This window comes from Dermochelys coriacea, chromosome 3 (genome assembly GCF_009764565.3).
Source record: "Dermochelys coriacea isolate rDerCor1 chromosome 3, rDerCor1.pri.v4, whole genome shotgun sequence".
NCBI lineage: Eukaryota > Metazoa > Chordata > Testudines > Dermochelyidae > Dermochelys > Dermochelys coriacea.
Window position 1 is genome coordinate 111,920,824 of NC_050070.1, and position 12,830 is coordinate 111,933,653.

Sequence of the window (12,830 nt, forward strand, 5' to 3'; positions counted from 1 at the left end):
GCACTAAAAGTTCTCTAGAGTCCTATTTCACATAAGCCAATTAGTGCAGAACACATCTGAGTGCACTAAAACTTGCATACCTTTGGTGAGGATTAATACACAGTATTTCCCGATACTTGGAAATTTATTTCCTTTCCCTCACTGATGAAATCACCCACCAGCTTATGCTACTAGACAGAGAAGAAAAGGTTTAAAGCAGCAAAGTGTGTTTATTGTACATGAAATTTAGCAGAGGGAGATTCACATACTCTAAGGCCATAAGGGACCATTGAATAGGGCAGAAGCAGTAAATGTGATATATTTCAATTTAGTAAAGCTTTTGATACTATGTCACAGGACCTTCTCATAAGTAAACTAGAGAAATATAGCCCAGATGAATCTACAATGAGGTGGATGCACAACTGATTGGAAAACCATACTCAGAGTAGTTATCAATGGTTCATAGTCACGCTGCAAAAGCCTATCAAGAGGGATATCAAGATATCAAGCCTATCAAGAGCCTACAGGGATCTGTCCTGGAGCTGGTTCTATTCAATATCATAAATTATTTGGATAATGGTATAGAGAGTACACTTATAAAGTTTGTGGATGATACCAATCTGGGAGGGGTTGCAAGTGCTTTGGAGACAGAATTAGAATTCAAAATGATCTTGACAAACTTGAAACATGGTCTGAAGTAAATACAATGAAATTCAATAAGGACAAATGTAAAGAACTACACTTAGCAAGGAATAATCAGTTGCACAAATAGAAATTGGGAAATGACTGCCTAAGAAGGAATACTGCATAAAGGAATCTGGGGGTCATAATGAATCACAAACTAAATACGAGTCAACGATGTAATACTCTTGCAAATAAAGCAAACATCATTCTGGGATGTATTAGTAGGAGTGTTGTAGAAAGACACAAGAAGTAATTCTTCCACTCTACTCAGCACCAAAGAGACTTCAGTTGGAGTACTGTATCCAGTTCTGATCATCACACTTCAGGAAAGATGTGGACAAAATGTAGAAAGTCCAGAGGAGAGCAACAAAACGATTAAAGGTCTAGAAAATATGAGTGGGGGGACATGATAACAGTCTTCAAGTATGTAAAAGGTTGTTATAAAGAGAAGGGTGATAAATTGTGTTCCTTATTCTCTGAGGACAGGAAAAGTAGTAATAGGCTTACATTGCAGCAAGGGAGATTTAGGTTAGAAATTAGGAAAAACTTCGCAACTTTAAGGGTAGTTAAGCTCTGAAACAATTGCCTAGGAAGGCTGTGGAATCTCCATCTGTGGAGGTTTTTAACTACAGGTTGAACAAACACCTGACAGGGATGGCCTAGATAATACTTGGTCCTGCCACAGTGTAGGAGACTGGGTGACTTATCGAGATCCCTTCCAGGCATACATTTCTATGATTGTGATCAAGTTTGACCTACTGTATAGCAAAGGCCATAGAACTTCCCCAAAATAATTCCTAGACCATATCTTTTAGAAAAACATACAATTTAAAAGTGATCAGTAATGCAGAATCAAGTAAAACTCTTGGTGAAAACATGTTCAGAGATCACTAGATATCTGTGAATTGAGAAGCTGACTCATTTGTCACACAACATTCAACAGACCGATTTGGGTATTTGTATTTATAAACTTCAAATACAGGTACTTTCCATAGTTTGGTCCATGAGTGGCTAATACTTATTCCTTCTCCTCTGACACCCTCTTTATATACTGCACTATTTGACCCAGTCCTGAAAACACTTATGAGAGGTACTTAATTTACACGACTAGTCTCATTTACATATGAATAGCCTCATAGTCAACACTTGTAAGATCATAATTCTAGTGATCAATGTTTAAAGTTTCCTCAAAACATATAATCATAACATAGCAAAGATCAGCACACATTCAGAATAGCAGCAATTAGACATTTTCCCTTCTCTCAATACAATTGCATCTGATTGAATGAGTAACATGGCTGGAGGCTTATCCTGGAGTACTTGGCCTGATGATTTTTTCCCCTTCTTTCGACATAAAATAATAGGAAAAGATGGTTACAGTCTTTAAAAAAGTACGATCTGCAAATCATATTGTTCTTTAAAATACATTTACACCAAAATGAACAACAATCACCTCTTCCTCAAGTCTGCCATCACGCAAGGTTGGTGGTATCCCTGGATGCTTTGCTGTCAGTAGTTCCATCAGGTTGTGTGTAGAATGAAGTCTCTTCACATAGAGAAAAGCAACAATTATCATGAAACACAATATACTGTATTATCTCGTACAGCAACCATGAAATCATTAATGGAATCCCAGAACAAGGCTACTTATGAGAATCATAATAAATATTTAATTTAAAGGTAGGGCTTTCCTCTGTGAATCGTAAAGTACCTGATGAAAGTGGGTAAGTATTATTACCCCCGCTTACAGAGGGCAAAAATGAGACAACTAGGTTAGCTGACTCCCCCAAGATCTCATAGCAAATCAGTGAGAAAGTCTAAAAAAGAACCCAGGTCTTTGATTCTCTGCTTTGTACTCTATATACTGGATCACAGCTGTTCCCCTTAAAGCCCTCATGAGATGCAAGGCTTTTATCTTAAAATTTATTCTTTTATAAATTATTTTTAAAAACTAAATATGGAAAGAAGTTGTTTATATGTCCCAAAAATAGACCAACTTCAGAAAAGCTGGAAAAAAATTATAAACTGAGCAGCTTCTGCCATTTTTCTTAAGTTACAGTAGTATAGTTTCATTAACATCATTGTTGTTATATTAAAGTCAGAGTTTAAGGCCACAAGAAACCATCAGATCATCTACTCTGACCTCCTTTGTAACACAGGCCACTAAATACCACCCAATTACCCCCCAGCAAGCCCAGCAAACAGAATTAGACCAAAGTATTACAATCTTTAGGAGACTAAACTATTGTGCAGCACAAGATGGACAAAGGTGAACCCCTGCCCAAGGTTCCTGCAATGGCAGGGAATTGATTTAGTGATTGATTGATTTAGATACTCAGACATCAACAGAGTCAGTTTGATATACTGGTACAGATATGATTAATGAGAGGCAGATCGTGCTTGAATTGACAAAACAAAAATATAACATTGGATGCAATAAACAAGACCAAAGCAACTCCACATTGGTGAAAAGTTCTGTGTTAGAGAATCCCAATGGAGGACAATGACTTGAAATAATATTTCATTTCCGTTGGTGGTCGTAAGTGGTAAGGGAACCAACAGGCAAGTAGCTCACTTCTGAGTTGTCATTATCATGACCTAATACATAAACATGCTTCTGTTGTAAGACACAAGAAAGTTGGTCCAAATTTACCTTGTTGAACATGTTCTTTAAATATAAAATATCATCAACCAGTTGCTGGTTATTCACATAATATAAATATAGTTTCCTAAAGGGATACTGTCAATACTTTTTTATGCTTTCTTGTGTTATAATGCTCTTAGAGGTATAATTTCTTGTGATATAACAATTTGACTTGGTTCCATTTATACTACTTCTCCAGGAACCATCACAGCTGCCTTTTGTGTATTTCTCTGTCTGTATTCTAGTACCACTGATGTTAGCAGTGATATGCAAGACTCCAAGATTACAGCTTGTTAAATTCTATTGTAGACCAGCAGGCAGATCTCACATTGTTTTTTGGTGCATCACTAAAAATTAGAGGCAAGGTCTTATAAAAATTTTTTGTTGCACTATGGTGGCTTTAAACAAGAAATCTGTAGTTCTGTGGACTTGTCATAGAACACAATGTTTAAAGCAACGGTTTTCAAACTTTTTGGGGGGGGGACCCAGTTGAAGAAAATTGTTGATGCTCGTGACCCAATGGGGATGAGGGGTTTGGGATGTGGGAGGGGCTCAGGGCTGGGGAAGAAGATTGGAGGTGGGTGGGGATGAGGGCTGTGGGGTTCAGGGTGTAGGAGGGGGCTCTGGGCTGGGGCAGGGGTTGGAGTGCGGGGTTGGGGTGCGAGGTTACCTTGGGTGGCTCCTGATCAGCAGCGCAGCAGGGGTGCTAAGGCAGGCTTCCTGCCTGTCCTGGCACCGCGGACCGCGCTGCATCCCGGAAGTGGCCAGAAGCAGGTCCAGCTCTTAAGCAGAGGTGCGCAAGTGGCTCCAAGCGGCTCTTGCCCACCGGCTCTACCCCCACCCCCGCAGCGGAGCCAGTGCTCAGTGCGGGGGCAGCGCATGGAGTCCTGTGGGCCCCGCCAGCTAGGAGGCAGGCCTGCTGCTGGCTGCTTCCAGAGTGCAGCATGGTGTCAGAACAGGTAGAAACTAGCCTGTCTTAGCCAGCCTGTTTGGCTGTGCTGACCAGAGCCGCCGTAACCCAGTGCCTTACATTCCATGACCCAGTACTGGGTCCCTACCCGCAGTTTGAAAACTATTGTTTGTTTACAGTATGTTACATTTGAAAACAGAACAAGTTAACAGTGTCCCTTTGGCAAGCCCCTATGAGAAATAGCTGCATAAGAAATTTAACTGTGATACAAGAACAGTCAAGTACACGTTGACATGTTTATTTTAAAAATGCCTGTGAACTTGAATTCATACTCACTTGCAGTGAATCTGTTTTGAGCTTTTCTTTGTGCTCTTCAGAGGAACGCAACACCTCTCTGTACAGGTCTGCTGCCAATGCATATTCATCTGAAGAATTCAAATCCACTTAGAACCAATGCAACATGATTTCTATCTCCAAATGGCCACAAATGGCCATCATCTATAATAAAGGTGGGCAAACTATGGCCTGGGGGCCATATCTGGCCCTCCAGATGTTTTAATCCGGTCCTTGAGCTCCTACCGGGGAACAGGGTCAGGGGCTTGCCCCACTCTACACTGCTCCCAGAAGCATCAGCATGCCCCCCACCAGCTCCTATGTGTAGGGGCAGCCAAGGGGCTCCACACTGTACCCCCGCCCCAAGCGCTGCCCCCACAGCTCCCATTGGCCAGGAACCATGGCCAATGGGACCATGTTGATGGCTCTGTGCGCCACCCTGTCCCAGGAACCATGGCCAATGGGAGCTGTGGGGTGGTGCCTGCAGACAGGGCAGCGCACAGAGCTATCTGGCAGTGCTGATGCATAGGAGCTGGAGGGGAGACATGCTGCTGTTTTTGGGAGCTCCTTGAAGTAAGTGCCACCCGGAGCCTGCACCCCTGACTCCGCCCATGCCCCAACCCCGTGCCCCAGCCCTGATCCCCCTCCCACCAGCCGAAACCCTCAGTCCCAGCCCACCCTCTTACACCTGCCAACCCCTCATCCCCAGCCCCACCCCGCATCCCAACATCCTGACTCAGTCCAGAGCCCCCTCCTGCACCCTGAACTCCTCATTTTGGCCCCACTCCAGAGTCCACACCCTCAGATGGAGCCCTCACCCCAACCACCAATTTCATGAGCATTCATAGTCCGCCATACAATTTCCATACGAAGATGTGGCCCATGGGCCAAAAAGTTTGCCCACCCCGATCTATAACATATGTAAGATGCCTTCAGAGGAACCATCTGCTATTTACTTGCTGATTTTTTTGTTTTGTAAATTGCCTATTTTAAAACACCAATTGAAGAAGAATGTTTTACCCAACATACTGGAGTTCTACTCTGAAAAGTAAGTCTAAAAATGGCATTGTGGGGTACCATGTTTGTTGTTTCTCAGTGACTTCCAGAGCAAACAGTCTCAGTTTCCAAGTTAAGCATGGTTTTCGCAATTGTCAAACCTGAAAACTCATGATGATTTCAGAGTCAAGCAGAATTCTACAGGTCATATTTTCAAACTTCAAATTCAGCCCAATGCAAACCCATCTGTTACAACACCCACTGCACTGGTGCAACTAAATGCAGAATTTGCCAATTCATGACTATGAATCACCAGTATCAACAACGAGTAGTCACTGGGGCAGGGAAAGAATGAGAATGATTTTATAGCTTGATGGTTAGAACACTCACCAAGGAAGTGGGAGACTCAGTTTCAATGGCTCTGCTCCAGTGGCTATTTAATTATTTATAAAAAATGGAACAGCTTCAACAGGAGAGATTGAGAAAGACACATACCACAATGTCCCATAGAGCATTCTCCTACAATATAGGAGACATGTTCAAATCCCTTCTTCACATAAAGCAGAGGGAGGAGTTGAACTCATGTTTCCTGCATCCCAGATGAGTTCCCTAATCACTGGGCTAAAGATTTTAAAGGAAGCCACTTCCTACTACAACCTTCCCCAATTCTTCCCACTGACCTTTGTGAATCTAGTCCTCTGCTTTTGTAAAAATTCTCACAATCACAATGTTTTATTTCGACCCACTACATTATTTTGATTTGCCAAAAAATTTCATTTTTGGTTTTCAGAATTGCCACTAAACCAAAAAATCCATTATTCACCCCCTCTTGTGCCATTTTCACAATCACTTTTAAGAGTGGAACTACAGTTTAAGTGGCCATATGCACCTTGAGGAAGAAATTAACCAATATTAACTTGAAGCTACATTTGTAAATCATAAAAACCACAATTATGTATTCTTTCTTTTCCTCCAACAAGAAACAGAAGATAGGTAACCAAATTAATAGTCTGGAGAAACTTTTGAATGAATGTGGTGGTCCATGGGACATAAAAATTTAAGGGTGGACAGTAAGATAATGGTGGAACTTTTCTAGTTCCAAATATCTTGAAAAAAGTGGTGGCAAGTTACAGGGTGGGGAAGTTATCTAGTACAGTGGAACTCAACCAGGGGTACGAATACCCCTGGGGGTACACAGAGGTCTTCCAGGGGGTACATCAACTCATCTAGATATTTACTTAGTTTTACAAGAGGCTACATAACAAGTACTAGTGCAATCAGTATAAACTAAAATTTCATACAATGACTTGTTTATACTGCTCTATATTTTATACACTGAAATGCAAGTACAATATTTATATTCATGTTGATTTATTTTATTATTACATAGTAAAATTAGAAAGTAAGCAATTTTTCAGTAATAGTGTGCTGTGACACTTCGTATTTTTATGTCTGATTTTGAAAGCAAGCAGTTTTTAAATTAGATGAAACTTGAGGGTACACAAGATAAATCAGATTCCTGAAGGAATATAGTAGTCTGGAAAGGTTGAGAGCCACTGGTCTAGTAAAAGCTTTATTGAAAGAAGAACTAAACAGGTAAACTGAAGAGACTATTGAAGTTAATGCAGCTTAACTAAAAATGACATTATCTGATTTGATTTAGCTGAACTACTAGGTGCTACAAAACATAGTACACTTCACTATAGACTTCAGAGTTCACTGGTAATCACCAGGATCACATCCGATTAATAAGCGCAATTGGGAAGGAACTGAACAAAATTTATTCTTATCCTTATTCATAAGATATATTCATAAGATAGTTATAGTATTCTACTCTGTTTTAAAACAAAGGGGGGGGGGAAGTGTAATTCCACGCAACTCATTAGTTTTAACAAGGAACACTTGGCAAAAAAACAAAAACCAGGCTGTACTTTTGCTGTGAACATTTAGAACTAAGCATCCAAGTAAATTATGCTGCTTGGTAAGAGATTCACACAATTATTTCTCCTAGCTTCATTTTTCAGATTTCTGATTAGAACTCACAAAACCCCCACACTGATTCAACTGGAATCTACACTGCCATTTATATGCTAATATTTCTTCATCTAAACGTGTTTGCAATGGCAACAACATAATGACTTCTTGTATTTCTTACATTCTCCGTGTACACAGCAATTGCTCCAGACTTGGGGGCGGAAAGTGTTGTCATCATTGCTACCAAATTGGTTATCTTTTGTACCTTCAACTTCAAATGGCAGTATCAATCCTTGCTATTGATGCCATTAAAATCTATTACAACTTAAAAACAATATTGCAAAAGCATCCATATGTTATATGATATTGAAACTGAAATGCAATTTCAGTTTATGAGAGACAAAAAGCCTCAATACCACATTTTACTAAAATGTTTAAAATACTGTATAATGTCATAATATTCTAGGGAAGACGCCAAAGATTTCACTGACCATTAGATCAAAGGAGCAAAGTTTAGTGACTGGAATGAATGTGCAAAGGACAAAAAACATTTCTGATAAATTAAGCACCACACATATTTCCAGCATTGTGCCACTCTGCTAGCTACGTGTTCGCAGTTCTATTACCTGCACAAATCCTTTGATGTAGCTGTCACAGTTCCAGAGGTAACTGCATCTCTGACCTCTTCTCACCCCTCTTAGATCTCCGGCCTCTAGCCATCACCTTTCTCAGGAGAGAGTCCTGTGACACCCTCTCTAGACTGGGTATTTAGGCAATGATCTTCCCTGCAATTCATTCTGATCACCTCAGCAAGTCTGACTTTAGTTCAGCACTTTTACAGTCCTATTCTTTCAGGGGTAATGACAGGGTTAACTTGTGACCCAGCTAGCCTTCATAAAGCAAAGTATTATTTATTCACAACAAAAGCATTATAGAGAAAACATCTCAAACAACACACAACTTATATGAAGTCTTAGCTTGTCACCCATCTTCCACATGGAGACCCTGGTACATACTATCACAGGGCCTGTCCCTCTGGCTCACATTCTTAGATCAGGAGAGTGTGACCTCTCTCCCTACTTCAAGGTTGTCAGTGTACTGGCAAACAAAGAACCCAAAACCATACATTTTGAACCAGATCAAACCAGTTTATGCAATTTTTCACAGGGGTGAGGCTTCTCCAGGCTGGTTATCTGCCATGGGATTTGCATTGGTCACCATCTAGTGATTTTAATTCCTCCAGGAAACCCTTTAGTTCCCCCATGAATCCAGAATATAATCCCTACACCAGAAAGATGCACATAACTTTTACAAAGTTGATACAAGAATCTTTAGATATTCCAAGTGTCCATTATATCTGTCACAGTAGCCACTGTCATAGCCCTAACAAAAGTGAGACAATAATGGCGCTAATTCACCTCATCTGCTCCAGTTTTACACTAGTGCAAGTCAATGGATTTACACTTGAATTACACCATTGTGATAGCAGAATCAAGCTAGATTTGTTGCTTTTATCCTCTCTTGATTAGACTTTAGAAAGTGAACATAGAAAGAACATTACAAAATTTAAAAAATGGAAAGTGCTGTGATGTAGCTCCCAATATATTGCACCTCTTTCTTCCCTGTCAGCTCAGAGAAATTTGTTTGCATTTCAGCTGCTGCCTATATGTTGTTCCAGTTTTCTGTGACTGCATAATGCACTTTTCCCTGAAATCAATGGACCTGCCATTTTGCCATGATGATAGCTAACCTCATGACTCGCCCATCAGACAGAATAAAGTAACATACTGTAGCGATCTGCTTTTACCTTTAATGATATGGATACCAGCTAAACCATTGAGAGCACACACCAGTTGTCGATGGGCTTCCTCACATTCAGTTCGACATTTCTTCTGCAGTGAAGTTAGTAGCTCCTCCATGGTCATGGTGCTGAAATAAAGATCTAATGGATCAAATTTGAAAGAAAACAGACGCTACACTTGCATGAAAGGTCATATTATGCATGGCAGATATATCATGCAAACATATGTTCACCACATGATAAATATTCTCAAGGACAATATAGTGACATGACTTAGTTTTAGCAGTCACTCTTTCAGCTGCAGCATCTGCACACATCTAGTTACGGGCTGTGCCCCAATCATTCATCTAACCGAGAGTGTATGTCAAGAATATAGGAATGAACTCCCCCACTCTGTGGAGACCTGGGAAAAGTAGACCTGTTAGAATTCCAGTGCCAGGAATTTCTCCCATTCCTTCATTCAGAGCCACTATGTCCAAGTCTCTACACTGCAACAACACAGCATCATTCCTCCAGAGACAAGGAAGTACAGGCCATTCTTGCAGAGAAAGAACTATACAATCTCTTTTTAAAAGCACCTTCCCTCCAGGACCAATGCATTACTTCAGCAACATGACAGCTCCACCAGACTCTCAGGGCCTGAGAGTATGTATTGCTGTAAAGAGATCTTTCCACATTGTAACCGGTCTTTCTCCTTTTCCTTTAAGTATTATTATTTGTATTGCTAATGTACATAAGGGCCAAATGAAAAAGGGATCCCATTGTGTTAGGGGTTGTACAAATGAATAGGCAACAGTTCATGAGCAAATCTAAATAGATAAGACAAAGTACAGGGGAAAGGAGATAACAATACAAGCGAATAAACAGAGCGATGGTTGACAAATGTCACGTTAGTTACACTATGCTTTCCTTCCTTTAATTTTTTTTAATTCTCTGAGTGGGGTTTAGTTAGCAGGAGATTACCTAAATAGAAAGAAAAAGGGAAGGAAAGAGGTGAAAGGGAGAGGGTAGGGGAGAAGAAAGAGGGAAGGAAGAATGAAGGGACCATGAAGGGCCGCTGGAGTCAAGCTGAGATGAAGAGTTTGTGCAGGAGGGGATTGAAGCAGACAAGCAATCATCATGAGAAGAGAATGACCAGAGTAAAAATGGTAGAAATCAGCACCATCACATTAGTGTCCAATAGTCCCTGCTAAGGCAGCTTCTGTGCCTGATTCTGGTTCCAGGGGCTGGCTCCTCCCTGGAATTGTTCCTCATGTCCTGGAGGGACGCGGAAGTCACCCCTTCACAGTTTGGATCCAGGATGTGAAGGTAGGGAGAAGCCGCATTGGCTGGGCCCCATCTTCCCCTCCCAGCAACACTGCTGTACCTACTACGGCAGGGGTAGTCAACAGGGGGACCACAGGCCAAATTCAGACCACCAGAGGCTTTTGAACAAACCTGAAATCTTTTTATTTACTTATCATAATTATTGGGGGGGGGCTTAAAATTATTTTTTTCTCTGGAGTCTGGACCTTGACCAAGAAATTAGGACCTTGACAAAAAGTAATTGATTACGCCTGTACTAAGGTTTCCCCTTACCTTTGTTCCTGCTATCTAAAGTTTCAATGTTCCTGCTGCCATTCCAGCGTGGGAGATGGAGGTGCTATTGATTAAAACTGCAATTTATACTGTGCTACATTTCTCAGTTGTACTGGAAAATATGCACAGCACCTGCTGCTCACATTCTGCATAGCTCTAGCCAGTGCTATTAATCTTTCATTTTCATAAGCATGGAGAGTGAAAGAAATTTCTAAAAGCAAAACAAAAATAGCACATAGTTTCATAATTTGTAAGCCTGATCTACACTAGAAAATTAGGTTGGTTTAACTATGTTGGTCAGGGTTTGAAAAATCTACACCCTTGAGCTGCATAGTTAAGCCAACCTAAGTCCCCATGTAGACAGCGCGAGATCAACAGAAGAATTCTGCCATCAACCTAGCTACTACCTCTCGGGGAGGTGGATTACCTACACCGACGGGTAGCATCTATACTGAAGTGCTACAGCTGTGCCGCTGTGTCATTTTAAGTGTAGACAAACCCTTGATTCATTTACTTTGCACAATCTGAGGCAATAATCAATTTCAAGAGAACTTCCTGATTCAGTTTAAATTCTAGGAAAACCTAAAAAGTATCCTGTTTAGGAATGGCTAGACACCTTACTCACTGCCTTTACTAGATAATGAGAAAATTAACACTCTCACAGAACATGCTCCAGGTGTCAGTTTCCTTGTTTCAGTCCAATTCTCCTATTCACCACAATACCTGCACTGAATTCTTGTTTTTTCACATGCAAATAAAGGAAGTCTTAAGCCAAATCTTCTGCATGTTCTGGGAATGGTCCATTGTTACAGACAGCACTAGTTCACAAGAAAATATATAAACAGTATCGCCAAACTGTCTTTTCTTACAGTGTGTTTATTGGGGGTTCATCTTTTATTGCTCGTCTTCCACTGCAATTGCTATGCTCTGTCACTCCAACATTTCACTGAAATCAACGCAGTGCTAGGATATTCCTGGTGCATTCAGCAGCATGGCTTGCATGCTGCACTTGTACATCATTGGAATGTTCGGCAGTACTCAAACAGTAAAGTGCTATGGATTGGGGGGGAATACTGGTATTTCTCATGTTCCACCCATGCTTCCACAGTTTTAAAACTATCAGGCAGGAAAATCCTACAACAGATTGTCTGTTGCTATAGTTATTGCACAACAGGACAGACATAATTCTACACTGAAGGTGCCCTTCCAGGAGAGAGAGGAGGGACTAAGGACACAGAGGGATAGACACACAGAAAAGGTATGAAGAGAGCAGAGAGGAACAAAAGAAAAGGTGGTTGAAAACAGCAGAAATACATTCACATTAAGGGCCAAGCTTGATTCTTTCCTGAGTGGCAGCAAGAGCTTAAAAAAAAAAAAAATGCAGAAAAGCCAGTGCTCTCAGTCCCTGGCATAGGATTATGCACCCAAACCTTTCTCTCTAGCAACTCACTGTTGCTAGCCAAAAGAGCAGCACTCACTTGCTCCAAAAGGAGCAGTATTAAATCGTTTTTGGCTAAAGACAGGGCTGGTGCAGTGATGGCCTTACAACGGAGGTGGGCAAACTTTTTGGCTCGAGGGCCACACTGCGGTTGGCAAAACTGTATGGAAAGCTGGGTATGGAGGGCTGGGCCCCCAAAACAGCCTGGTCTTACCCCCTACCCAACCCCTCCACTTTCCACCCCAACTGCCCCCCTCAGAACCCCCAACCCATCCAATCCCCCCTGCTCCTTCTCCCCGACCACCCCCTCCCAGGACCCTCCACCCCTAACTGCCCCCACCACGACCCCACCCCCATCCAACCCCCCTGCTCCCTGTCCTCTGACTGCCCCAACCCCTATCCATACCCCCGCTGTCTGACAGGCCCCCCAGGACTCCCACACCTTTCCAACCCCCCCCGTTCCCCATCCCCTGAATGCCCCCCCAGAACCTCC

General features: G+C 41.7%; 1 protein-coding gene across 7 annotated transcripts in view; it reads right to left on the reverse strand.

The window, feature by feature from the left end:
* The window catches only part of SHPRH (SNF2 histone linker PHD RING helicase), a 140,411-nt gene that overhangs the window by 66,790 nt on the left and 60,791 nt on the right, over positions 1–12,830 (reverse strand). For all 7 annotated transcript variants that reach the window (XR_005291847.2, XM_038394745.2, XM_038394750.2 and 4 more), the window contains 3 exons: positions 9,328–9,449; positions 4,554–4,642; positions 2,117–2,209 (listed from right to left, as the gene is read on the reverse strand). Coding sequence is in view for 6 of the 7 variants with exons in the window: in XM_038394745.2 (XP_038250673.1) it covers positions 2,117–2,209; positions 4,554–4,642; positions 9,328–9,449 (304 nt within the window). In the remaining variant the exon portion in view is untranslated. The remainder of the gene's footprint in view (positions 1–2,116; positions 2,210–4,553; positions 4,643–9,327; positions 9,450–12,830) is intronic.